This window comes from Scyliorhinus canicula, chromosome 15 (genome assembly GCF_902713615.1).
Source record: "Scyliorhinus canicula chromosome 15, sScyCan1.1, whole genome shotgun sequence".
Taxonomy (NCBI): Eukaryota; Metazoa; Chordata; class Chondrichthyes; order Carcharhiniformes; family Scyliorhinidae; genus Scyliorhinus; species Scyliorhinus canicula.
Genome location: NC_052160.1, coordinates 143,140,656 through 143,167,440, shown reverse-complemented (window position 1 = coordinate 143,167,440; position 26,785 = coordinate 143,140,656). Strand labels below are relative to the sequence as shown.

At 47.2% G+C, this 26,785-nt stretch overlaps 1 protein-coding gene across 2 annotated transcripts; it reads right to left on the bottom strand.

The window, feature by feature from the left end:
- Nucleotides 1-1,177: 1,177 nt before the first annotated feature.
- LOC119978456 (acidic mammalian chitinase-like) lies at nt 1,178-24,152 on the bottom strand. 2 transcript variants are annotated; one of them, XM_038820112.1, is made up of 12 exons: nt 24,007-24,152; nt 21,217-21,246; nt 20,928-21,129; nt 20,469-20,525; nt 20,081-20,246; nt 18,703-18,827; nt 13,347-13,470; nt 13,053-13,235; nt 11,713-11,829; nt 10,398-10,536; nt 2,577-2,794; nt 1,178-1,343 (listed from the first exon to the last, which is right to left on the bottom strand). In XM_038820112.1, exons 1-11 carry the CDS (start codon nt 24,029-24,031, stop codon nt 2,586-2,588), a joined length of 1,377 nt encoding a protein of 458 aa, XP_038676040.1. In that variant the 5' UTR covers nt 24,032-24,152; the 3' UTR covers nt 1,178-1,343; nt 2,577-2,585. The 2 variants fall into 2 exon arrangements, with proteins under 2 accessions (XP_038676040.1, XP_038676041.1); XM_038820113.1 differs by lacking the exon at nt 24,007-24,152 and having other exon boundaries at nt 20,469-20,527; nt 20,929-21,129.
- Between the last annotated feature and the right edge of the window lie 2,633 nt (nt 24,153-26,785).

Sequence of the window (26,785 nt, the reverse complement as noted above, 5' to 3'; positions counted from 1 at the left end):
CAAATGTGGTTCCCAACAAAGATCAGCGAGAAACTCAACTCACCTTTAGCCTGCCATCAAAGTTAGGAGAGCTTAATTCCAGCCTAATTTCCACTGGCAGAGTGACATTTTCCGTTAAGCTAAATTCAGTTCCCACCCGTCACAACTCCCCTATGAAGTGTTTTGCCATCAAGCGGTGTCGGTGGTTCTAGGCTCATGGTCGGTTCAGGTCCAACTGAAGGGTGAAGCACACTCGAGGGGCTGAATGGACTGGTCCTACACCCAGCAGTAGGTGGTGTACATTTGACTGCTGATGCCATGGTGAACCTGGATCTCATTTCATTAAATTTAAGCAGGGAAATGGAAAAAGGGCAGCAACTGTGATTCAGACCTGCTCGTGTGAAGATAGAATCCAGGACAGACTGATTGGGCAGAATGGCCTCATCCCATGGTATTTTGGTATATTTCTTTTTAACTGTCAACATAAAACAGAATTGGATAATATAGAAACTCGGGAAAGGAGTCGGCCATTCAGCCCTTCAAGGCTGCTGCACCATTCAAATGATCATGGCTGATTCCCCATCTCAATGCCATATTCCCACTTTCTCCCCACACCCCTTGATGCCATAAAAATCTAAAGAATGACCTATCTCAGGCTTGAATACTATCAGTGATGTGGCCTCCATAGGCTTCTGTGGTGGAGAATTCCACAGGTTCACCACTCTTTGAGTGAAGAAATCTTTCCTCATCTCAGTCCGAAATGGTCTACCCCGTATCCCGAGACTGTGCCCCCTGTTTCTAGATTCCCCTGGCACCTCGTCTATCCAGCCCTGTTAGAATTTTGTACATTTCAATCAGATCTCCCCTCATCCTTCTAAATTCCAGTGAATACTGGCCCAGTCGAACCAATCTCTCCTCGTAGGACAATCCCACCAACCCCAGTATCAGCCAAGTGAACCTCTGCTGCTCTGCCTCAATGGCAAGTATATCCTTTCATAGGTAGGGAGTCCAAATCTGCTCACAATACTCCAGGTGTGGTCTCACCAAGGCCCTGCATAACTGCAGAAGGATATCGCTGCTTCTGAACTGAAATCCTCTTGCAACCGTAGCTAACAGTCTCTGCACAGAAGGGAATTGTTTGCACAGAGCATTTTGGTGTACAAAAACGTTACAGGATCATAATTTATTTGAACACAAATTAACCAGATCTGTAAATGATTTTATTTTCCAGTTCAATCATGATCTTTACTGAAGACTACATTCTTCGAAGAAGCATCTTGATGGCTTTTGCTCCAACAAATGGTGAAACTCATTGATTAAACTGAAGGTCAGTTGGAGCTCCATTGCTGTAAATCAGCTACAGGCTGGAAACAAATCAAGAGTTTGTTAGAGCCCAACGTCAAAACATTAAAGTTAAGCCACTGGCATGAGAATAAAATCCACAATGTTCCCACTTAACAACAACAAAGCTTTTCCTGGTCCGTCAAACTTTCCCTCCCAAACGCGACAATTCCCATGGTGGGCGGGGCTGGATAATTCTACTCAATGTGTTCCCCTCAGTCAGCAGCACTTTGACCCTCATGTCAGAAGGTTGTGGGGTCACAGTCGCACTCCAGATGCTTGAGTACAAAATGGAAGGTGACATTCGCGTGCAGTGCTGAGAGAGTCCTGCACTGTAGGACTACACCTATCAGATAGAAAACAAAACTGAGGCCTTGCTTGTTCTCTCAGGTGGGTGTGAAAGATCTCATAGCGCTATTGGTCAATATTTATTCCTTAATCGAAATCACTAAAACAAGGGCGGCACGGTGGTGCAGTGGTTAGCACTGCTGCCTCACAGCGCCGAGGACCCAGGTTCTATCCTGGCCCCGGGTCACTGTCTATGCGAAGTTTGCACGTTCTCCCCGTGACTGTATGGGTCTCAGTCCCACAATTCAAGGATATGTAGGCTCGGTTTGATTGGCCACACTAAATTACCCCTTATCGGAAAGAAATTTAGTTTAAAAATCACTAAAACAAAAGGTAGATTTTCAGGCATTATAAAACGTCTGATTGGCTGCTGTGTTTTCGACATTACAGCAGTAACCAGACTTCCTTGAATGTTCAGCCCTTTAGGACATGTGAAGATCATGAAAGGCTCTACACACGCTACCTTTCTTGCTGGACAATCAGGAGTCAAATGGCACAGATTGAACATGTTTGAAAAAAATACAAGGGCAACATGAGGAAAGATTTCTTGATGCTGTACGTGGTCACAATCTGGAATGCGCTGCCTGTAAAGACAGGGGAGGGAAATTAAACTGTGAATTTCAACAGGGAATCGGAGGCAGCTGATGGGGAAAGAAACCTACAGGAAGAAGCGGAAAGGATGAGGAAGGGTCAGTGTGCAGCAAACCCACACACAGGCCCAACTGCCTCCTTCTGTGCTTGACCCAGGACTCTCAGGAAGGTCGAAGGCCAACTGCTCAGATCTTGGTCTTTTTCTCTCCACCAAGTTGATATCCCAACGATGACTGACAGCCTCTGAATTTAGAAGTGAACCCAGACCCACATCAATCCAAACAACATTGTCAGATATATCAGTGGAGTACATGTACCTCTTTATTTCAGGACCATGTGCAGCATTTGCAGGACGGGTCGAAGACTAATCCAGTGTCACAATTTTCCACGTAGGTCCGTCCATCAACACATTGATAGTAAATGTTCTTATTCTTTGGGTCAGGGTAAATACCACTGGATTTCCCAGTACAAAATTCAGGGTTACCTGGACTCGTCTTAGACCCTGGAGTGGTGGGAAGAGGAGGAGCCACACACCCTAGAAGGAAGCAACTTTCATTGATTGACAGTTTGGTTAAAAATTAAAGTGAGCTGACATATTAAAAATTAAATTCCACCTTAAACAGATTTGAGGTCAGAGGTTGTCCCTGTGTTACATGCACAAAAGCAGTTTTGTTTAATTGCTGCCATTGAGCAGTGGGCACCGCATGGGCATCCCACTGCAGATGGTCAACTTAGACCATAGAACATACAGTGCAGAATGAGGCCATTCGGCCCATTGAGTCTGCACCGACCCACTTCAGCCTTCACTTCCACCCTATCCCCTTAACCCAATAACCCCTCCTATCCTTTTTGATCACTCAGGGCAATTTATCATGGCCAATCCACCTAACCTGCACATTGTTGGACTGTGGGAGGAAACCGGAGCACCCGGAGGAAACCCACGCAGACACGGGGAGAACGTGCAGACTCCGAACAGACAGTGACCCAGCCTGGGAATCGAACCTGAGACCCTGGAGCTGTGAAGCCACAGTGTTATCCACTTGTGGTACCGTGCTGTGAGAAGGCCGGAAGTCAGCCTGCCACCACCAGGAAGAGTTTGGCTGTGAGCTGGCAGGCGCATACATTGTTTTCTGCGAAAACCAGTAAAAGTTCCTGCAGCCCCAGAAGGAAATCCCCGGCCTTTTCCTGCGCTTAGCAATCATTTGTGGGCCGCAGGTTAGGCTGTTGAATATATTGGAACATTCCACTTGTACACTCTAGATACCCCAGCAGCTCACTGCCCATTTCACTGCCCGGACAGACACAAGAATTGCCAAATCGAGCACAGCCTTCGTCAGACTTCAAACACCAGTTTGGTAGTGAAGAGAAGTAAGTCTACTTACCAAACTGAAAGTTTCGCATGGTGGCACAGTGGTTAGCAATCCTGCCTCACAGCTCCAGGGACCCGGGTCCAATTCCGGCCTCGGGTGACTGTGCAGAGTCTGCACGTTCTCCCCATGTGTGCGTGGGTTTCCTCCGGGTGCTCCGATTTCCTCCCACAAGTCCCAAAGATGTGCCGGTCAGGTGGATTGGCCATGCTAAATTACCCTTCGTGTCCAAAGGTTAGATGGGGTTACAGGTTTATGGGGATATGGCAGAGGAATGGGCGTACATTGGAATGCTCTTTCAGAGGGTCAGTGCAGACCCGATGGGCTGAGTGGCCTCTTTATGCACTGTAGGGATTCTATGTTTCTCTGGTTCTACAGAACCTGCCCACTCCACTCTACCCATGCAAGACATGGACTGTGTACCAGCGTCATGCCAAGTAGCTGAACCCACTTTACTTGAGCTGCTTTCAGAAACCTCTGTGATATCCCTTCAATTCACAGTGAGGCAGAGAGAGCAAATGAACAGTTGGCTGTATTAGTCATGAAAGTGTCTAGTCAGAGTCAGTAGTGCAGAATGAATGCCGGCCACAAGAGGCCGGCTTATATATGACCCCGGTGTAGGCGGAGCCAGAGACGGAGCCATATCGGGGTTACAGTACAGTACCTGGAAGCAGTTCATATCACCACTTCCAGGTCATAGGTCACAGGTTACAGTATCATGTATGCATTATAGTGAATACATTCACCACACTCTGTTAATTAGATGGCATAACTAAATACCCAAGGCTGAGATGCTCTGAGCTGGAATGCCAAGTATCCACACCAGATTCAGACAGTGTTAAGAAACTGATACTTACCTTCTTTAGCGCGTTGCTCAGTTTTTGGATTGAAATGCAGTCATATACTAAAGGCCCTACCTGGCTTGCCACCGTCATGTGACCTCTGCTTGAGGCACTGACTGTAAGCAGCGTTCTAAGTGCAAGAAGCTGAATCATTTTACACACAAGAGTTTGGCTGCAAATAAGCAGAGCAAGTCTGCGCAGAGGGCCACTGGAGAGATACCAGCTGAAGATTCTGATGAATGACTATACACCATTCAACAAGGTGACTCCTTCAGGTCTATATGTGATAAATTATTTGTGACTGTTAGAATGATGACCACAGAAGGATAGCATCAAATGTCAGATAGACAATGGTGCATTTTGCTACACCCTGACCTTCAGAGACCTGTACAAAGTGGCTCAACATCGCCATCCAAAAATATAACCCTCAAAAGTAATGTTGAGGCTACATGAGGTTAATCTGAACTCCCAATGCCATTTCAAGAATGAAGACAGGAAGCAAATGTCACTCATCTCAACTTGATCAACTCTAAAGCTTGGACAATAACCCTGAACATTCCAAAGCAGATTTCTAATGTGTCACAGTGCACAAAACCATTGACCGTCGAATGGACTCTCGAGGTGTACAGAGATTTGTTTATAGGACTTGCAAGTCTACCTGGTGAATATCATCCCAAAATAGATGTGAATGGCAAACCAATTCAGCATCTGCTGAGGAGAGTTCCAGCTGCCCTCAAGTCTAGCTTGAAAAACGGCAACCACGCAGAGACATTGAATCTTACAGAAAAGTGGCTTTCTCAAATCAAGCGAACTACCCAACAAGATGCAATTCTACAACTGTTGCAAGAAGTAGTGGTCATTGGATAGCCTGAGAGCATCAAGGACATATGTGTGGTCACAAGAGTGTAGTGGGCATGTAGACACGAATTAACAGACCAAATTGAAACAAAGGAAATACAGTCATTATCCCGAAGGGGTGAGAAGGTAGATGCTGAAGCACATCCATGCAAGCCATCAAGAGATTGAGTTGAGAGTGAGGAAGACAACAGAAGTGCTCTCCTGCCCAAACATGAATAATGAAATTAAAGACCACGTCAGCCAGTGCAGTGCCTGTGAGGAGTATCAAGCTAAACAAGCTAGAGAGTTGTTGATGAGAGAGGACATCTCAGACAGACCATGGGTGAAGCTGAGAGTAGCCTTCTTCATTCTAGGAAGACCTGCTTATCTTGTCACCTGAGGCTACTATTCTGAATACTGGGAGTTTGACCAGCTGCCTTCAGTGACAACCAACGAGATTGTAAGATACCCGTTAGCACAGGCGCAGTCTTGCTGGAATTATACAGGGCCTTGGTGAGGACACAGCTGGAATTTGTATGCCGTTTTGGACTCCTTATCTTAGGAAGGATGTTCTTGCTCTAAAGGGAATGCAGATTGATTCCTGGGATGGCAGGATGGACATATGGGAGAAACTGACTCGAATTGACTCTAATTATATTCGCTAGAGTTCAGAAGATTAAGGGGGGGGGGGTCGCATAAAAACCTTTAAAACTCTAACAGGACTGGGCAGGGTAGATGCAGGAAGGATGTTCCTGATGGTGGTGGTGTCCAGAACCAGGGATCACAGTCTGAGGATATGGATAGACCATTTAGGACAAAGATGAGGAGGAATTTCTTCACCCAGAGATGGGGAGCCTGTGAAATTCATTATCATAGGAAGTAGCTGAGTCCAAAACTGTTTCAAGAAGCAGTTAGATATCGCACTTGGGGCAAAGGGGATCAAAGGATAGGGGGGAAAGTGGGATTAGGCTATTGAGTTGGGTGATCAACCATGATCATGATGAATGGCGGAACAGGCTTCGAAGGGTCGAATGCAGAGCAGTTGTCACCTCGATTGTACATGGTGGATGTGAGCAACCAAATATATCAATGCAAGCACAGGCATAAATATACAACTCGAGAAGCTGTCCATTCACTGCTGGCAGCTGGTTAGGAAGGTGGGATCTGACCAACGGCACAGAGTACAGAACAACGATCAGTCCCTCATGTCTACTGGTCAACAACAATGGAAATTGAACAACAGTCACCATGGTAACAAGTGAGCAACACTTCCCAGAGAGGGAACATCACCAAATGTGACATTTGAATTGAAAAGTAACCATGTACTGAAGGTCTTACTTGGATTAATGTATCATGTGACCTCAGCCATGAGTCACTGACTGCTAGCAGACAAATTGCCTTCAGTTCTAATCAAGACAGAGTCCAGGAAGTTTGTTGAGCATGAAGCAGTTTCTAACTCTGATTCCTGATAAACCTCTGGCGTTCTGCATAGGATTCCACCAGGAAATGGCCGCACATGCACACATTGGTTGTTTTACATTCTACAGGCCGAGGACTGGCCCTGTGCACCTGCAGAGAATAAATAAAAACTGAACAGTGCGACAAAACAGATCAGGGGACCTGGCAGAGGGCGGCATTGTCCAGTGAATGTCTCACAGAGCAGGACATGGGAGGGGGATGGTCAGAAATCAGGGAGGGAGATAAGAAGAGGTCCTAAAAAGGAAGATCCCAGGCAAGGCAAATAAAGACAGGGGACTGAAATAGATTCCAGAGGCAGAGAAATAGACTCTGAATTAAAGAAAGAGTGGTAGAGAGCAAACTTTAAGTAAGGTTGGCTAAAAGGGAGTCCTTTAAGGGTGGTCCGCTGACACAGTGGTCAGCACTGCTGCCTCACAATTCCAGGGACCCGGATTCAATTCTAGCCTTGGGTGACTGTCTTGTGGAGTTTGCACGTTCTCCCCGTTTCTGCGTGGTTATTACCCGGGTGCTCCAATCCAAACATGTGCAGGTTCAGTGCGGTTATGGGGATGATAATAATAATAATAATTGCTTATTGTCACAGGTAGGCTTCAATGAAGTTACTGTGAAAAGCCCCTAGTCACCACATTCCGGTGCCTGTTCGGGGAGGCCGGTACGGAAATTGAACACACGCTGCTGGCCTTGTTCAGCATTACAAGCCAGCTGTTTAGCTCACTGTGCTAAACCAGCCAGTCAAGGGAGTAGAGTGCTCTTTCAGAGGGTTACTCCAGACTCGATGAGTCAAATGGCCTCCTTCTACAATGAGGGGTTCTATGGGAATATCAGGAAGGCGGCCAAAGTTTGGTGACTCTGTGCTCCGAGTCATTGGGTCCTGAGTCAGTGGTGTTCTGAGTGGCATTGCCAAAGATCTGAAATTGTACTTGGAAGGTGAAGCTTGAGTATACTCACAAATCCAAAGCAACATTGAAACCCTGTGAGGTGGGGCAATGATGACGCCATCCAAGTGGCTTTTTGAGAGAATTCAAAGGTGAAATGTGAGGACTAGAAACCTTCATGAGAAAGGTGAAATTTCAATGACATTGGTTAGGTCACAGTGAGATAAATATCTATGTGGGTTGTTGAGAAATCCGCGGAATCAGGTTTAGTCGCATCTGTCATTTATTGTGGTGTGTTCGGCCACAGTACCCCTGCTAATTAATGTGTACCTTATACTTCCCCTGAATGTTAGAGTATAAGATAGATATTGTAAATTATTTTATCATTCTGTACTTGGCTAGTAATGTTTATTTTTGTTTGTTCAAAATCAGTGGAAATTTGTGGTTTTATTCAGTTAGTGAGTACCTTGAATCTCAAACTTTATTTGCATGAAACAAAATGTTATTTATCCCAAATTGGATTTCCCCACATTTCCCAGGGTCTGGTCAAGGATCAGATCAACAGTCCCATTAACTGCGTTGTACGGGTCATGTACCAAAAATTCCTGACAATTATGGACAAAAGTCATTCTTCTGTGGAGAGCTTGAGATTGGGTTTCACTCTCAGGGTCACCACAGGAGGCACTACAAGGACACTAAAGGCTTCATGTAGGAGTTTTATATCAAGTCCAGGTTCTGGGGGAAGCTCACCTGTGGCACCTGCTTTTGGTGCGATCGAAACTTAACCGCAAGATCCTCCTTTGAAAGCAAGTCCATTTCAGAGGAAGAGAGAAAGTGCACAGAGAGATAATCCTGGGTCAGCAGCACGTCCAAAACCCAATTATGTTGCGTAATCTGTCCCACTTACCACAGAACCTTTCAGATGAAGGTCAGACTTAGCAGTCACCTCTGACCCCACTGGAACCCTTGCAAACAATCCAGATTATAAACATAGTTTTATTCACCTTGCAGAACTAAGCAACACTCTGTTTCATTAAAACTGAAACTTGCAAATGAGCTCCCATGGCGATGACAACCTATATTCATAGAGTACCTTCAACATAATGAAACATCCTCAAAGGAGCAACGTAAAACAAAATAAAACACAGAAGGATATATTAGCCAAGAGTTTGCTCAAAAAGGTAAGTTTTTCGAAAAAAGGAGGAAGTGAGGTAGAAAGATGGCAAAATGTAGAAAGGCAACTCCAATGTTTGGGGCCTGAAGACACGACCACCAGTGATGGAGGAATTGTGATTGAAAGTGGACAGCAATCCAGAGTTAGACTCCATTTGCCTGGAGTGCAGCTCCGACAGCACGCAAGGAACTCAACACCATGCAGGACAGAGCCTCATCCACCACCTTAATTGCACTGTGGCACCAGTGAATAACACACATTAGATGCACTCGGGCAATCCACCAAGCAACCTTCGAGAACACCTTTAAAACCTCTGGCCTCCAGAATGTATAAAGACAGGGGGTGCAGATACATGTGAACACCACCACCTACAGACTCCCCTACAAGCCACACACCATCTTGACTCGGAGCTACATTGCTGTTCCCTGACTGTCACTTGGGGAAAAAAAACTGGAACTCCATTCCTAACAGCACTCTGGGTGTGTCTACACCAGATAGATTGTAAAAGTTTGAGAAGGTACCTGATCCCCAAGATATCAAAGGCAATTAGTATTGGGCATTAAATGCTGCCACTTCCAGCAACACTCACATCCCATGAAAGTATAGGAGAGTGGGGGATGACATGTCACACAATTGAGCTAACAATTGAATTATTGATATCAGATTTAGCACCAGAGGACCATAACATCCATGGAGTGACAATGAGAGTCAAAATACCACCTCCTAGTTACTTACCGAGCGATGAAACACCCCTTCTTCACTCCACCCGTCAACGCAGACCGGGCGAGGACACTGCAGGTCCGAGTGAAGATTCCCAAGGCCGTCTGGTGAGGGCAGTTGACTCGGAGACAAACCCGCCCCAACATTTTTTGGTGGTACTAACTGCTATAAAGTTTTGAAATCAAAAGGTCCAGTCACTTTGAGAAGCCAGGGTGAAGGTGAGTGTATAAGGATATGGTAAGGTCGGGGAGGGTACTCAGTTGGGGTGGGAGGTGGGGGGGTTGGTGATCACTAGAGGGGATTGTCAGTGGGAGAAAGTGGTCAGTTGGGGATTCAGGGGTGTAACAAGGTGGTAGGAAGGGTGCTATTGAGCAACGACACGTAGGTGGTTGAATCAGTCATAGAACATAGAACATAGAACATAGAACGATACAGCGCAGTACAGGCCCTTCGGCCCTCAATGTTGCACCGACATGGAAAAAATCTAAAGGCCACCTAACCTACACTATGCCCTTATCATCCATATGCTTATCCAATAAATTTTTAAATGCCCTCAATGTTGGCGTGTTCACTACTGTCGCAGGTAGGGCATTCCACGGCCTCACCACTCTTTGCGTAAAAAACCCACCTCTGACCTCTGTCCTATATCTATTACCCCTCAATTTATGGCTATGTCCCCTCATGCTAGCCACCTCCATCCGCGGGAGAAGGCTCTCGCTGTCCACCCTATCTAACCCTCTGATCATTTTGTATGCCTCTATTAAGTCACCTCTTAACCTTCTTCTCTCTAACGAAAACAACCTCAAGTCCATCAGCCTTTCCTCATAAGATGACAAGGAATTACCTTTATTAATTCCAAGAAGATTGTGTAGTTTACTGATGAGAGGATAATGTCCCTGGTGGCAGAAAGTACCACTGAAATCATCCAGAGAAAGCGTCCACATCATTGCTCCTCCAATTTGGCTTGTCTTCAACCATTTGATCTGGAATCCAATATCGGAAAGAACAAAAATCACAACTGTTAGCTTGAGGGCTGCTCTTCAAACGTGCCTGTAAAGTCTCGAGCATCTCAAATCACATAAGCAAAAACAAGTTATGAATGAGCAGATACTAAGTTTGTTCTGGTATTAACCAAAAATATTTACTTCTCGATCCTCTAAAATATTCCTGTCGAAGAATAATAAAGTAAGACAAGAGAGATTTCAGTGTAATTGTTGCAAGGACAAGCGCAGATCTCCATTGCAATGCAAAGTTACTTTTTATGGGAGTTGAGTGGGAATGTGGAAAGTATTCCTTCTTCAAGCATATATACTTCAATTATATAACTGCACATGTAACTCTAAAATGTGTCAGTTTCTCACAATCTGGCTCTGTCGCTGTCTCTGTCCAAGACTATGGTTTGGGCACAAAGCGGTAAATTAAAAATAAGATATGGATTGTCTGCATTATTGTCAGGTGATGGAATGAATCATAAATAAAAAAACAGGTTAAAGTCCAACATGTTCGTCTCAAACACTAGCTTTCGGAGCACTGCTCCTTCCTCAGGTGAAATACCCCCACCCAATAGCTCCATGCAATAGCCCCACCCAATACCCCCACCCATTAGCCCAACCCAGTGGCCCAACCCAATAGCTCCAATAGCTCCACACTCCAAGAATAGCAGTGCTCCGAAAGCTAGTGTTTGAAACAAACATGTTGGACTTTAACCTGGTGTTGAAAGACTTCTTACTGTGCTCACCCCAGTCCAACGCCGGTATCTCCGCATCATAAATTTAAAAAGCAGCAATTTCAAATGTCATCATCCTAATTGTGTCCAACAAACTAGAAAAATATGGTTCATTTACTAAATGTACTTATTGAAAATGATCATGATTCAAATTATTGATCGGAAACCAAAACCATGGTTGCATTGGTATTCTTGGAGTGTGGGGTTATTGGTAGAGCTGTTGGGTTGAGCCATTGGGTTGGGCTAATGGGTGGGGGTATTGGGTGGGGCTATTGCATGGAGCTATTGGATGGGAGTATTTGGTGGGAGTGTTGGGTGGGGCCATTGGTGCGGGGATTTGGTGGGGATGTTTGGTGGGCCATTGGGTCGGGCTCCACATTGATCATACATTTCTGGGATGTCAGTTCTAAAGTATACAGTATGTACAGCAGACCTTGCCTTCGAAGCTTCGAGGATTGTCGTATCCAACCCATTCATTTCCCTTGTAGGCATAAGGAACCATCTGGGAAGCATCCCATTTCTCGGTGGCTTCTTTTAAGAAGAGACAGATCTGTCAAAAGAATGAGACATTAGGATGCAACCTTTCCACCAAAGTTGACAATTGTTACTGGTTTGCAGTAATTTGAGCACAGTTAAAATCTACTTAAACTCATTAGTTCCTGTCAGGTTTACTTATCTCTTCAGGGTTTCCTGACAGTAATGCATGATACACCCGGCTTCGAATCGAATGAATGATTAGGTTTTGGGTGCTTGTGTAAAAGGGGGAGGGTTTGACTCAGGCATCTGTCACACAACTCTCTCAGTTTTAGCAGGCTGGTGTGTAATAGGTGTGTGCGTTGACCTGCCTCATTTTACAGTGTCACCCAAAGTCACCCTCTCCTGCTGAAATTTAATCCCAATCCAAAACCCCCAAAATCCTACGGTTGCACAAACTGTTGTGCGGAAGGCTTAGGGCACAGTGGGCAGCATCCTGTCTCTAAGGAGGAAGGCTTTAGTTTACCTCAGGACCTGATGGCCAAGGGAGGTGTCTCTATACCGTGGCCAATCGGTTTATTATCTACCTGCAAGATGCTTCCAACACCCCAATGCTGAGAGTGAGAGAGAGACGCCTGGTCCGTCATGTTTCATGTGCTCCCCTCCTCTGGCTACAAAACCAGCAGTGGAAACAGACATAAGCAAGTCTGCCTGGTGTACCACTGGGTACGGGAAGAGAAAAAAATGAACAAGCACATTTTTACTGACATGCATTCGACCATTTCCAACATCGCAACAAGTTTCCAGTCTTGACCATCCCATTCTGAGGGGGTATCCCACCCGATGCCAGTGGCCTTCTGATGCAGAGGACGTCAAAACAATTGGCACAAGTGTACTCTTGGCTGGAGCCTCGATTTTGGTCTTTGCCCCAATCGAGTGAGGAATCAAAGCCGAAACTGCGACAAGAACTTGTCACAACCTGGCTCTGCCTGGGGCTCTGACAAAGGATCATTGGCCAGAAATGTGAACTCTGGTTCCCTCCAAGGACGCTCCCGGACCTGCTGAGTATTCCCAGCATTTTCTGATTTTATTTCAGATTCCCACCATCTACAGTATTTTGCTTCTGTAAAAAGAAAACCACCCCAAGCTCTAGTCGTTTAAATTGCCTTCCCTTCTTTCATACATCTTGAGGAACTTGATATGTAATGAATGACAATTAAGCTTATATATATTCTCATGGCAAAATTCAGGATTTCAAAGGAACTTTGATATTTGGCCAACTTGCAGCAGCATAAGTACCTCAAAGTAAGCCAGGAAACCAGATTGTTGTGTGTAATGCCCAGCCGGTCCAGCGCCATTTGCTGGGGCACCGGGAGCTGTGTTGGATGTGCTCAGTCTGAATGAGTGGCCATAGCCAGCGAAACCAGCGTTCAGTTTCTCTGCAGGAGCCCCCTCTTGCTTCCAGACTTCTACGGTGCCGGCCTGTGCAGAGATTGGCAACATTAAGATTTAGTCCAAAGCATTTCACTCAGTTGTAAAATTGAAGTAAGTGCTATTTTAAAATTGAAATAAATAATATCCATGAATACGAACCATATTAAAGTACTTATTATAGCCTTGGGCATTAGGGAGAGCATAAAGAGGACTATTTTCCCCAGCGAAACTGTTCCATGGACCATAGAAATCGTACGTCATCAGATTGAAAAAGTCTAGAGTTCTGTAAGAAGGAAGTGAAATCAATATATTTGCAAGCAAAATATATATTTAGTCTTTGTATCACTCAGGGTTTTCCTTGTCCTATTAACGAAAAATAACTTCATGGGCAGGGGCTGCCACCTGGTGGAATCTTACATTCCAATAGAACCTAATGGAGATTGAAATAACTCATTGCTTTCACCAGGGGGATACATGACGTGGCGAGTTCATATTTTCCTTGGAATTACTTAATCGCCTTTATGAATTTACCTTATCTCTGACTCTTTGCTGCCATTTTATATAATGCCAAACTCTGGGCCATTGGCCATCATCAAGGGCAGCACGATAGCATTGTGGATAGCACAATCGCTTCACAGCTCCAGGGTCCCAGGTTCGATTCCGGCTTAGGTCACTGTCTGTGCGGAGTCTGCACATCCTCCCTGTGTGTACGTGGGTTTCCTCTGGGTGCTCTGGTTTCCTCCCACAGTCCAAAGATGTGCAGGTTAGGTGGACTGGCCATGATAAATTGCCCTTAGTGTCCAAAATTGCCCTTAGTGTTGGGTGGGGTTACTGGGTTATGGGGATAGGGTGGAGTTGTTCACCTTGGGTAGGGTGCTCTTTGCAAGGGCCAGTGCAGACTCGATGGGCTGAATGGCCTCCTTCTCCACTGTAAATTCTATGATTCTATGATCAAGAGTATTCAACAATAAGTTAATGGAATATTTTGACAAGGATAATATTCTCAACAATCACGCTGTCCTGTGACATAATTGCAGAGCTCGCAAACGAAAGAGAATGTGATTTTAAAAAATTATCCAGTAATATTTTCTGACTACTGTAGCCATCTGGGATGGCCATTTACAACCAGGAATAGAGAAGGTCGCAAAGCATAGCGGGAAAAACGGACAATGCGAGATTCAGGCAGTCTCATAGTCTGAAATGTATATTTGCGAGTGAGGAATCCAGACGGTATCGAAACCCCAACCGATTAGCATTTGATGGCCTCTCTGCACCAGACAAAGGGCTGATACTTGAGCGACCGATACAGTCCCAGACCTTTCGGCGCCACTCCCTGTACTAGGGAAGTGTAAACAACAGGGTCAATGACCACTTACGACATGCCCAGCCATCAAGGCACCCGCCCATTTATTGGTTCGAATTGAACGCAATGATCAGGAATCGCCCAATTAGTGGGACCCAAACTGGAGGACCGCCCAAAAGAGCGCGAAAACCCCCAAGAATAAAAAGAGAATACACCATGTTTTCGGCCTGTATTGGACCTGGCGCTCCGGCAACATCCACTTCCAAGTGCAGCACTGCCAGAGGCAAGTTCAAGTTCAACGCCCGCAACCAGACGGATGAGCCTAGCTGAGCAGCAGTTACTTGTACAGACCCGATAGATACAGATCCGAACAATGGCCACTGTTCCTCTGACCTAAGCCGGATGCCTGAATTACAGGTTGTCATAGTCGATAGGTGTAGTTTAACTAGTAGTGTTTATGTTGCATGATTATTGTATGGGGTGTAAATAAACTATCCTTGACCTTGAACTAACCAACTGGTGTTTGGCTCTTTGATCGATAGCCGGTTGAACCTTGTGCTGGCGACTCAAGCATTAGAATACTGATCCAAAGGAAGGAGGGCAACCTCACTGACTGCCATATTTACAGTCGGTAGAAAAAGGCAACACTACATTGAGATCATTTACAAATTTTAATCTGAGCAACGAACACAATGGAATCAGCTACCGTCAAAGAGGCATTGTGATGTAAGAAAGGGAAAATAAATGATATTTTATGGATCAATTGTGAAGCCAGTCCAGGAGGAAGGCAGAACAAAGAACAAAGAACAAAACAGAATGGGAACAGGCCCTTCGGCCCTCGAAGCCTGTACCGGTCACGATACCAACCTTTGCCAAAACCCTCAGCCCTTCCTTGTGCCGTATCCCTCTATACCCATCCTATACATGTGTTTGTCGAGATGCCTTTTGAACGCCGTTAATGTATCTGCTTCCACAACCTCCCCTGGCAACGCATTGCAAGAACTCCCCACCCTCTGTGTAAAAATACCTGCCTCACATATCTCCTCTAAACTTTGCCCCACGGACCTTAAACCTATGCCCCCTGGTGACTGATCCCTCCACCCTGGGAAAGAGTGCCTGCCCATCCACGCCTGAAAACGGCCACTGGTCCTCCGTGTAGCTAGATGGGAGCACCGAGCAGTGTAGAGCGTCCAACTCTAGCTGCCGATACGTCGTGAAAGGGGTGCCGCCCCCGATTTGGTCATGAACAGGGATTCTCTGGCTGATCGCCGAACGCAATTATGGCATCGCTGACTGGAGAATCCAGCCCCAGATCTTCAGAACGAAGACAGCTTGAGCTGAAGGAATCTGTTCACACTGGGCAAATGGCTGAGATGAGACTTGTGCAGACTTTCAAAATAATGGAAGGTTTAGATATGATTATAGAAAATGCGTTGGACGAAACTCTCCGTCTCACGAGAAATGCAACAGGTCATCAGGCGAAGAATCGGAGTTCCTGACCAAAATTGGGAACGGCGCCTCTTTCACGATGCTCCGCCCCCTCCAAAGCGGCATACCACGGAGAGTACGCCACGCCACGTATCAACGGCCTCAGGACATTGCCTGAGGACCCCCCCCCCACACAGATGCTCCGCCCCTGACCATCCGAGTTCCCGACAGCGTGGGTCTGTCACGGTCTCACCAGTCGTGAACTTGGCGTGACGGCAGTGGACTCAGTCCAGCGCCACCACAGTCAGGGGAGGACTGATCTACGGGCAGGGGGGACAATATTAGGGGCTGCGGGCACTGTGGGGGGGTGGTCCGGGGTGCGCGAGCCAGCCAAAGCGGGGGGGGGGGGGGGGGGGGGGATCTATTTTGCGGGCGGGGTCCGCGAGCGGTATCCGCCATGTAGCATGGCATGGCCACTGCAGGCTGCCGCTGTGCACAGGTGCTGACACGGACCTGGCAATTCTCCATGCCATATCGGCAGCTAGAGCGGGGTGCTCTATGCTGCCTTCGTGCTTGCCCCCAGCCTGACGGGGAATCCATAGCCGTTGCACGCCATTTTTTCTGGCGTAAAACACCACCGTTTCCACGCCGGCGTTGGGACATAGCCCCAGAATAGGCAAATCCAGCCCCACGTCTTTCGGGACTTGTGGGAGGAAACCGGAGCACCCGGAGGAAACCCACGCAGATACGGGGAGAATTGCAGACTCCGCACAGACAGTGACCCAAGCCGGGAATCGAACCTGGGACCCTGGAGCTGTGAAGCAATAGAGCTAACCACTGTTAATCGTGGAATTATTTGAAGTAGTTGAGGTGAGAATGTTTTCAAACTGGGCCAGAAATCTGAAACCAAAGAAGTTCAAAGAGAACAATCTCACTTATTTTTCAGATCATTAAATTGCTTGTACATCTCGTCTGTCCAATCAGAGACGCCCCCTAATATATGGGCATCAAAATAGACCAGGTGGCTGCACAGAAAAGGGACAATGTTTCTGGTCTGTCCAGAAACAACCAAATTCTATCCAGACCAATTACCAGGATGCCTGGGCAGCAGGATTTTCCGTCATCGCTGGCATGGCCCAGGTCCAGTGGGTGATCGACGGAATACATGTTTCTCCGACAAGCACCCAGCTTATTAGGGGGTGCCCTTCACCAATGGGAAGGGCTTCCACTCATTGTATGTGGGGTTGATGTGTGACCACAATCCACACATCATGCACGTCTGTTCCTGATACGCAGGCAGCATGCATTGTGCCAGGGGGTTGGGGGGGGGGGGGGGGGGGGGGGGGACAGCAGAGGAGGAGGAAGAACAGCAGGCCTCATATGATGTGAGCAACTTCATCACCGCCAGATTTGGCAACTCGGAGGCCTAGCTGCTGGGAGCTCCACCACCCTGTCCTACCCCTCCATACATCCCCCTCTCACCTCCACCTTCTGCAATGGGCCTTCCTTTCCTTGGGGACACATAAAGGACATGGTGAGATGCATGGTGAGTGACACAGGGGTTCTGTACCATCTGTGTGCAAGGCACCTGGCCAGAGAGGTCGGTACAGCTGTTTGGGGTTTGGTGCAGGGTGGGATGTGAGGGTGTTGCAAGCAGGTGGTTTTTGATTGGCCTCTATGGGGATGTGGATGTGATGTGTGGAGTGAGGGACAGGGGTGATGCCGGGGGAACAAAGGCGGTGAATCCCCCGAGCTGCCCTGTGTGCCAGTCCACCTGCTGAGGCACGTGGCGCTCACTGCCTCGGTCATCTCTGCCCAGGCCCGGCAGGGCCGGCTCAAGGCACCGGCAACTCGGGCAGTCGCCCGGGGCGCCATGTGCTGGGGGGCGCCAGAGACTCGGGTCCCGCGCATGCGCAGTTGGGCCCTCCCCCAAGGCGCCCCCCCCCCGGTCCGCCCCGCTCGGTCCGCTCCCCCCGCCCCCCCCCTCGGGTCCGCCCCCCCCGCCCCCCCCTCGGGTCCGCCCCCCCCGCCCCCCCTCGGGTCCGCCCCCCCCTTGGGTCCGCCCCCCCCCGCTCCCCCCTTCGGCCCCGCCCCCCCGCCCCTCGGCCCCGCCCCCCCGCCCCTCGGCCCCCCCCCCCCCCTCGCCCCCCCCCCCCCAAGGGCGCCAAAGTTCAGCTTGCCCGGGGCGCCAGCAACCCTAGGGCCGGCGCTGAGGCCCGGTTAAGGATAGTGGGTTGGAGCCTCCTGCCCACCCAGGGAAAGGGGGTGTCCCTTCTCTCCTCCACTGCGTCCAACATTCAGTGAAGCTCTGCGTCCACAAATCGGGGTAGCAGCTCTTCTCTGGGCCATCTCCTTGGCTGGAATGAGAGTGTGTGGGGAATGGAGTGCTTATAAACAGCTCCAGATTGTCAAGATCTCCAGCGCCAATTCTGGCCCTCACAAATCCGACCCCAGTGCAAATGAGAATTGCTCTAGATTCACATGGGCAGAGCACTGGCCCATTAGCATGTCCTGAATTGCTCTGGACATAGTACCCCCAATGGGAATGTGAACCACACGCAATTCAATCCCGACGTCAACACTCGTCTCCCAAACGGAAACTTTTGCCCATTATTTAGCTTAGACGGTGCTCGAGGAAACAAGCACATTCATTAGCCTTCAAAATTAAAGTAAAGCAAAGCACAGAATATGGCGATTATATGTAGTGAGCCAATTAAAGATGGTTGATTTTCAGTGAGCTGATCTTCGCTATGTTGCTGCTATAAGATGGAGAGCAATACTCACTTTCCCAGCTCAGGAACCTCATAGGCACTTTGAATTGTGGGTTTTCCAGCTGCCACAGCGGCTGAGAGTAACAGTCTTGGTTTGCCAATACTTTTTCCTTCAGCTTCAAACGCTGCCACCAGCTCCTAAAAATCAAAAGAAATTGTCATTTGTTTAATTAACAGACTTGCACAACACGGAAGCTTCAAACTCTGACCAATGAAGCATGAGGTTCTTTGTTCTGAAAATGTATCCATGGCCAAACATCGCACAGTGACATACAGAACGCAAGGGTCAGAGAGTTTTGGAGCTTTAGCCGGGCTTAAGCAGATCAACAACAGTTCCAGCAAATATTCTTTTATCACAATGGGCTGGAGATCAGAGAAGCGAAAAGATCAACTAGAGTTCCTGCTCCTGACCAATGTCCAGTGACGATAGCTGTTAAACTTTGATATGGGGACATCAGGTGAGGATGATGCAGTTAGACATGTTCCATAATGACGCTATAATAAGGCAGCATGCACTGTTTGGGCAGATACATTAAAGCCAACCAATCAATCAAGCGTCAGGGAGAGCAGATTATTCCAGCCTGAGTCTTCAACAGTGGAGATGGAAGGATTTGGGGGAAAATATACCTGCCCTCTGAAATAAAAGCTCATTGGGAATCTAATCAAAAAAGAAACTTAATTACAACGATTTCAATGGGCTAACATTGAAATCTCAATGAATCGTGGATTGACTCGAAGGTTATTCATGTATGTGTTTCTAATCCACAAGATTTTGGATCATTTTAACATTAAAATTTATTTCTGGCAGGTTTTTCTAAGACCACCAAGTTATGTCCAAATTTGCTTCCCACCTCCACACAAGGACATGTCATTGACACGAAGACAGTATTGGGTTTCCGACTTCATATGATTTATCATTTTTCTACAAGGGCTGATTTAGCTCAGTGGGCTAAACAGCTGGTTTGTGATGCAGAATAAGGCCACCAGCGCGGGTTCAATTCCTGTACCAGCTGAGAATTCTGAATTCCCCCTCTGTACCCGAACAGGTGCTGGAATGTGGTGACTAGGGGCTTTTCACAGTAACTTCGTTGCAGTGTTAATGTAAGCCTACTTGTGACAATAAAGATTATTTACATTTACAAATGACAATCAAATTAACCTGGAGGTAGCTTTTGACCATTTTAAACCTAGTAATGTGCCAGTTGGGCTCCTATCTAGGGGCTTGTTTAGCGCAGTGGGCTGAGCAGCTGACTTGTAAAGCAGAACAAGGCCAGCAGCGCGGGTTCAATTCCCGTACCAGCCTCCTGAACAGGTGTCGGAATGTGGCTACTCGGGGCTTTTCACAGTAACTTCATTGAAGCCTACTTGTGACAGTAAGCAATTATTAATACCTGTGTTAAGACTGTGAAGAGATGCTTGTCTTGTGAAGGGCTCCCCCTTGACCCAGGATACTCCCAGTCTATGTCCAAGCCGTCGAACCCATACTTGCGCAGGAAAGTAATTGCTGATTTTATGAATGTTTGACGATTTTCAGCTGTGGCAACCATTGCGCTGAATCTTTAGAGGAAGTTAACAAAAAATCATTATCCATGTAAAAATTGGCTGTGAAACAATTGTAAAGCTGATATTGCTTGGTTCTCTTTGAGCCGCCCACATATGTCGATGATCCTTGCCAACATATATTTGGAAGCAAAACAATATTTGTTCGTCAACCATTGTTATTTTATGAAGAATTTGAAAAAAAAATGCTTCCCTCAACGAATAATCTTTCAATCTTACTTTCGACTTCCAAAATTCCAGCCTCCGACAGACAGAAGTGTTTTTAGGTTGTCATTCCTGTTGTGAATAAAACAAAATAGTCGAATTAGAACAAATAGTTGAGGGAACAAAACTCACTCACTACTGTTAGCCCTAATTCACGTGCTAGTTTGAAATTGCCTCCACAGCAGTTTTCTATTCTTCACTGACTTGTTGAAAGGAGGTGTGTTTCTACCTCACGGGAAGCAAAGGAATACATTTTCCCTCACCCAACAGATGCTTAGTCCCCTGACAACAAGACTGACGAGGGCTACACAGCCCCCCAGCCTGTTAAAATGGAAATGAAAACGGGAACTTCAAAAACAAGGAAGAAATAAAATATGGGAATTGAAGCGTAGAACACTACATTTTTTCTAGAAGACTAAATAATTGATTAAAACAAGACTTAGATTCCAGGAGTTAATTCCCAACGTTTAGTACCTGGCTTTAAGAGCATTAAATGATTTGTAGAGAGTCACATCGTTCCACTCATAGGTGCTAACTTCATTGTTCTTCATGACAGCAAAAGCATAGATCAGGTGGGTGCACATGCAAGGGTCGATGTCATCAGGGGTGTACTTTGCTGCTCCTGGCCTGTACTGAGCCCAGTTTGCAAAGTAGCAGACCAGTCTGTAGGCAGACCCTGTCCGAGGGATAAAATAGAAATCAGGGAGAGTGTTCAGACTCATCACATTTAATTTTTTTAAAGCTTTAAATTGCACAGACTTACCCAGTTCCAGGCATGCCAACAAGACCACCGCTGGAATAAAGGATACAGGAAAAGAGAATTAGGAACAAACGAGACCTGAATGTTCAGAAGTTCACCGCAGCATTTCAGCTCAAATTGACAAGATTATATCCCGAGTTCAGTGCATTAATGTATCGTTGACTTGTTGACATTTGTTTAAATAAACCTGGCTTGCAGCATGGTTATATTGATGACTAGATTTGCTGACTGCCACTTGAGCAATTACTACATAGGACATCAGTACACAAAGTCATAATGCATTTGCTTCAAATACGCCTGCCCATTGTCTTAGCAAAAGTATATCTCACTCTATTTTCCATTTTTCTTACAGGCATGTTACGACATTCCATCCCTGGTTTCGTTGGAGGGCTATTGATTTTTAAAGCATTTTTATGAAATGATGTTCTTGTGCAAGTCGAATAAAATTCTGCAGTCTGAACTTTAAATATTGTCAGCTTTCCAGTGAATATCATGGCAGGAATGCACAAAGTGATGAAAGAAGGGTTGATCCACTGGGCTAACTTAATTGGGTCGACCTAGTTGCCCAAATCTGCGGGGTCAAGATTTCAATAGGATTTCCCCTAAATTTGGCAAAAATGCTTCAGGCATTCATCTAACAAAGCAAACAGAACTTGCGTTTAAGTAACGCTTTTAACCCAACAGGAGTAATTATCAAACAAAAAATTGAAACCGAATAAGGAGATATTTGGATAGATAAGGAAATGTTTATTACATATAATCTTTATTACTGTCACAAGTAGGCTTACATTAACGCTGCAATGAATTTACTGTGAAATCCCCTTGTCCCCACGCCTGTTCGGGTACACAGAGCGAGAATTCGGAATGTCTAATTCACCTAACAGCACGGGTGGAATTCTCTGTTCCCCACGTGGCATGGGAGAATCGTGGTAGGGCCTCCCGACATTTTTTACGCCCACCCTGGCGCCCCCGCGATTCTCCCCTCCCACCACTCGGAAAAATCGCTGCTCGCCGTTTTTCACGGCGAACGGCGATTCTACGAGCCCGATGGGCCAAGCGCCCGGCCCTTCACGCCCGTTTCACCACGGCAGCAACCACACCTGGTCGCTGCATTCGTGAAACGGGCGCCGGATGCCCGTTTGGGACATCCAGGGGCCCGATTTGGATGGGAGCACCACGACTGTGCTCCGGGGGGGACAGGCTCGCGATCGGTGCCCACCGATCATCGGGCCTGCGTCCAAAACAGACGCACTCTTTCCCCTCCGCCGCCCGGCAAGATCAAGCTGCCATATCTTGCCGGGAGGCGGTGGAGAATGCCTCCATGCCCATGCACAGGTCCGCGTCGTCTGCGCGCTGATGTTATCCGCGCATGCGTGGGTTCCTGTGCATGTGCGGATGACATCCGCAAAGCGCCGTTCGGGCGTCATTTCCAGCGCCGGGAACGCCGGGGGCCCGCTCCTAGCCCCCCGGGTGGGGGTGAATTAGGTGCGGGGAGCGGGCCCCGAGGCCGTCGTGAACCTCAGCCGAGTTCACAACGGCCTCCGCGATTTTTGGAGTCGGCGGAGAATACCGCCCTACATCTTTCGGGACTTGCGGGAGGAAACCAGAGCACCTGGAGGAAACACACGCAGACACGGAGAGAACATGCAGACTCCGCACAGACAGTGACCCAAGCTGGAAATCGAACCCGGATCCCTGGAGCTGTGAAGCAGAAGTGCTACCACTGTGTAATCACTGTGCTACCATGCGGCCCAGTGGTCAAACAGGTCAAATTTAACACATGTCCTGGAAAGGAGAGAGTGGCAGAGCAATGCAGATGTTTTGGGGCAGAATTCCAGATACAAGGCCTTCAGCATGGACATAATGGTGCTGTGACTGAGGGCTGAATTCTCCAGGCCAGCTGCAGCAGGTTTTCCTGCAGCGGAGATGCTCACCATCGGCCGTCTGTGGGACTGAATAATCCCACTGAAGTTAATGCCGATTTACGTTCCTCGCCAGCAGGAGCGGCTGGCGAATTCTACCATATTGGTAGGGTTTACAGGCCGGACTAGCCAGTCCCTCCAAAAGCCAATGGCCTTTTGGCTGGGCTGCCAGAGGCTCCGTGGCGAGTCCCATCATGAGTTGGCCAGAAAATCCTGACCTTAAAAGTGAAAATGCGCAACAGGCCAGATTTGGAGGAGGGCAGAGATCTTGGGGGTTTGTGGAGCTCAAGTAGGCTACAGATATAGGAAAGTGTGCAGCCATGGAACGATTTGAGTACAAGGATGGAAATTTACAAGATTGTTACCAGCCGATGAGCCAAAGCAGATCAGTGAGCATGGGGAGTAATGAGTTCGGATACAGACAGTTTTCAAGGAGCTCATGTTATGTAAGATGGAAGAGCATCGGAATATTAAATCGAGAGGGAAAAAGGACATGAGTGGCGGGTTTCAGGGCAGGTGATAAACCGGATTTGTACAACATCGCCTAATCCCATTTCGTGGAAATGACAAATGAAAAAAAGTGAAATCTCTATTCGGGAATTTTTCTGCAAATCACGAATAGGTCAAGAGACAATCCTTTTGGAAATTAAATCACAAATAACTGCAATTCACAGAAATTCTTTTATCATTGAACTGTTTAAGCCTTTTATTATATGTAGAACCACACTTCCTCTGCACAGAGTGATATAAGAATTAATTTCATTGCAATGTAAGGAGAGGATTCTACACGATGTTCTATGCCGAATTTAATTCCTGAAAACGTTGTACAATTTCTAAAGCATGAAATATATCAGCGTGAATGCAAACTTACCGATCCCAAGTAGAAGCTTTGCCATTTTGCAGCTAGTGTAATGCTGGTGTCCTGCTTCGCCTTAATATACTGAGCTTATCGCTATTTCTCAATAACTCTGAGTGTTGAGAGCTGTGTATCTTTGAAAGAATAACCAGACTTGCCTTTGATATTTCTAATGAAAGATAAGCACACTTTAGTGTTTGCTTTCACAATTGTATTGTGATCCTTGTCTTGAATAACACCTTTGGTTCCAGATAGGACATTGTCCTTCATGGTAACCCTGAGCTTGTATTTGGACTGGAGGTGGTGTTCTGAAGCCTGGTACCAGGGAACTCTTTCTGATGAAATTCTGAGAAAGAAGTCACCAATTCAAATTTGAGTAGTTGTACAGAACAACACAGATAAAGGAAATGAAAACCATTGCAAAATGGCAGATGTCAAATGTGAGGGATTACATTCTCATTTTGTATCATTTTTTAATAAGATATATATTGAGATATACTCACTGCTATCTCTAAAAATTTCAAAATGGACAAAGACATAAAATGGCTGAATCTGTGTCTGTCTGTGGCTTTGATCCAAAGAAGCTACTTGGTAGTATGGGGGAAATTGGCACATTCTTTTACGTTAAGACCAGTCATGCCCCCTTGTTGACTGTACCGACCAAATTGAATGAGAACTATACAAAGGCCATCTGCATTTCATAACCCAGGCTGGGTTACAGTACTCTTCTGGTCTGCTAAGACAAAGGGCCCTTCAACCTTCCTTTATTTAATTATTGGGATATTTAACAATCTTGGGGTCAGATGAGGGATAAATGTCCTTTTTCAAAGACAGTGCGGAGCGGTGCAGTCATGTGACATGGGCCTATGACTGTGGAACCAGTAATATTGCTTTGCTCAGTCGCAAAGTCAGTCTGCCGCTTTACCATCTGACTGGCAGCATTATATACATGGGGAGGCGGTGGCTTAGGGTTTTGTCAATGGACTAGTAATCCATAGACTCAGGGTAATGCTCTGGGGACCCAGGTTCAAATCCCACCAGGGCAGATGGTGAAATTTGAATTCAATTAAAATCTGCAATTAAAATTTTATTGATGGCCATGAAACCATTGTCAATTGTCGTAAAAATCCCATCTGGTTCATTGCAGAAAATATTTGGAACCTATTCAATACTACACTGTTACTCAGAAAGGTTTTTTTTTAATTGATTCATGGCATGTGGGCCCCATTGGCTAGGCCAGCATTTATTGTCCATCCCTAATTTCCCTCTGAGAAGCTGTTTTCTGGGACCGCTGAAATGCATGAGGTGTAGGTATACCCATAGTGTTTTTGAGAAGGAATTCAAGGGTTTTGTACCAGTTGTTGCAATACCCTGGGCGAATTCCACTCCTGGAAGGAAGCCGAGAGGCATTCACAGTCAATTCTAACCCCACAGGCCCCGGATTCCCAACATAAGTGAATTAACCAATAATTTGTGAATTTTCCTGAGATCTTTGACCCTTGACTGCTCCAGTGAGTTACGGGCAAAAGATGTGTAAGTAAAATATTGTAAAACATTATTTCTAAAAAAGAGAAGTGTACATATAATGGTAAGAATGGAATAATGGTCTGCCAATCTAACTATTCCCCAAACAATGTCCAACCTCCACTCAAACAGACACAAGACAGACGTACAGTGGGGAAGGGAAAGGATTGAAAATTAAAAGGGTGTGAGGTGGTGGTTTGCTGCCGAGGCAGTGGCCTTTGTAGCTAGCGAGCTTTGAATGGTGATATTCAATTAGAACCTGCAGGCTGTAGAATTTTCTCTAGAAAGTCACTTTCAATTTTAACAATCGGGGTCTTCATGCTTAGAATCCCCCCCCCCCACCCGAGGTTGGCTCAGCCATGACAGGCCTCCACCAGATTGACCCCCACTCTCACTGAGACACCTTGTAATTCTTTACCTGAGAATTTAAAAGGTTGTCTGTCTGCTGCGCACATCGACCGCTTGTCTGCCATTTTAGCAATCGGAGTTTTAATCTTTCGCAGACCTGGGGCGGCATTCTCCCCTACCCGCCGTGACAGAGGGTCCCGGCGTAGGGGAGTGGCACCAGCCACTCAGGGGTCGCGCCTCCCCAAAGGTGGGGAATTCTCCCCACCTTTGGGGGCCAGCCCTGCGCCGGAGCGGTTGCCACCAGTAGACCGGCGCAAAAAACCGGCGCCCCCGGCAGCGGGGCTGGCCGAAAGGCTTTCGCCGGTCCGCGCATGCGCCGGCAGTGACGTCAGCGGCAGCTGGCCGCTGACGTCACTGCCGGCGCATGCGCGATGTGGGGTTCTCTTCCGCTTCCGCCATGGCGAAGGTCGTGGCGGACGCGGAAGAAACTAGTGCACCCAGGGCACTGGCCTGGACTCTGAGGAGGGGGCCCCGATCGCGGACCAGGCCACCGTGGGGGCACCCCCCGGATTTCGATCGCCCCCCGCCCCCCCAGGACCCCGGGGGCCTGCTCGCACTGCTGAGCCCGCCGGAGAATCACCGCAGGGGCCTCTCCGATCGGAGTGGCGAGATTCCTGCCCCGCCACTTCCCGGGTGGCGGAGAATCTCTGCCACGGCGGGGGCAGGATTTTAGGCGCCCCCAGGCGATTCTCCAACCCTGCTGGGGGTCGGAGAATTTCGCCCCTGGTGGGGAGAGAGTGCTCAAACAAGCCCCTGGCTGTTCATGATATTTACCTGTGTCACAAGTAGGCTTACATTAACACTGCAATGAAGCTTCTGTGAAAATCCCCTCGCTTGATGTCTAGCCAGAGCTGGGAGAGAA

Coding starts and splice junctions, on each gene's coding strand:
- LOC119978456 (XM_038820112.1), bottom strand. CDS start 24,031: ATGGCAAAGCTTCTACTTGGGATCG. Junction 21,130..21,216: donor GTTGGCATGCCTGGAACTGG/GTAAGTCTGTGC, acceptor TCCCTCGGACAG/GGTCTGCCTACAGACTGGTC. Junction 13,471..18,702: donor GAGGTTCCTGAGCTGGGAAA/GTGAGTATTGCT, acceptor TCCTTCTTACAG/AACTCTAGACTTTTTCAATC.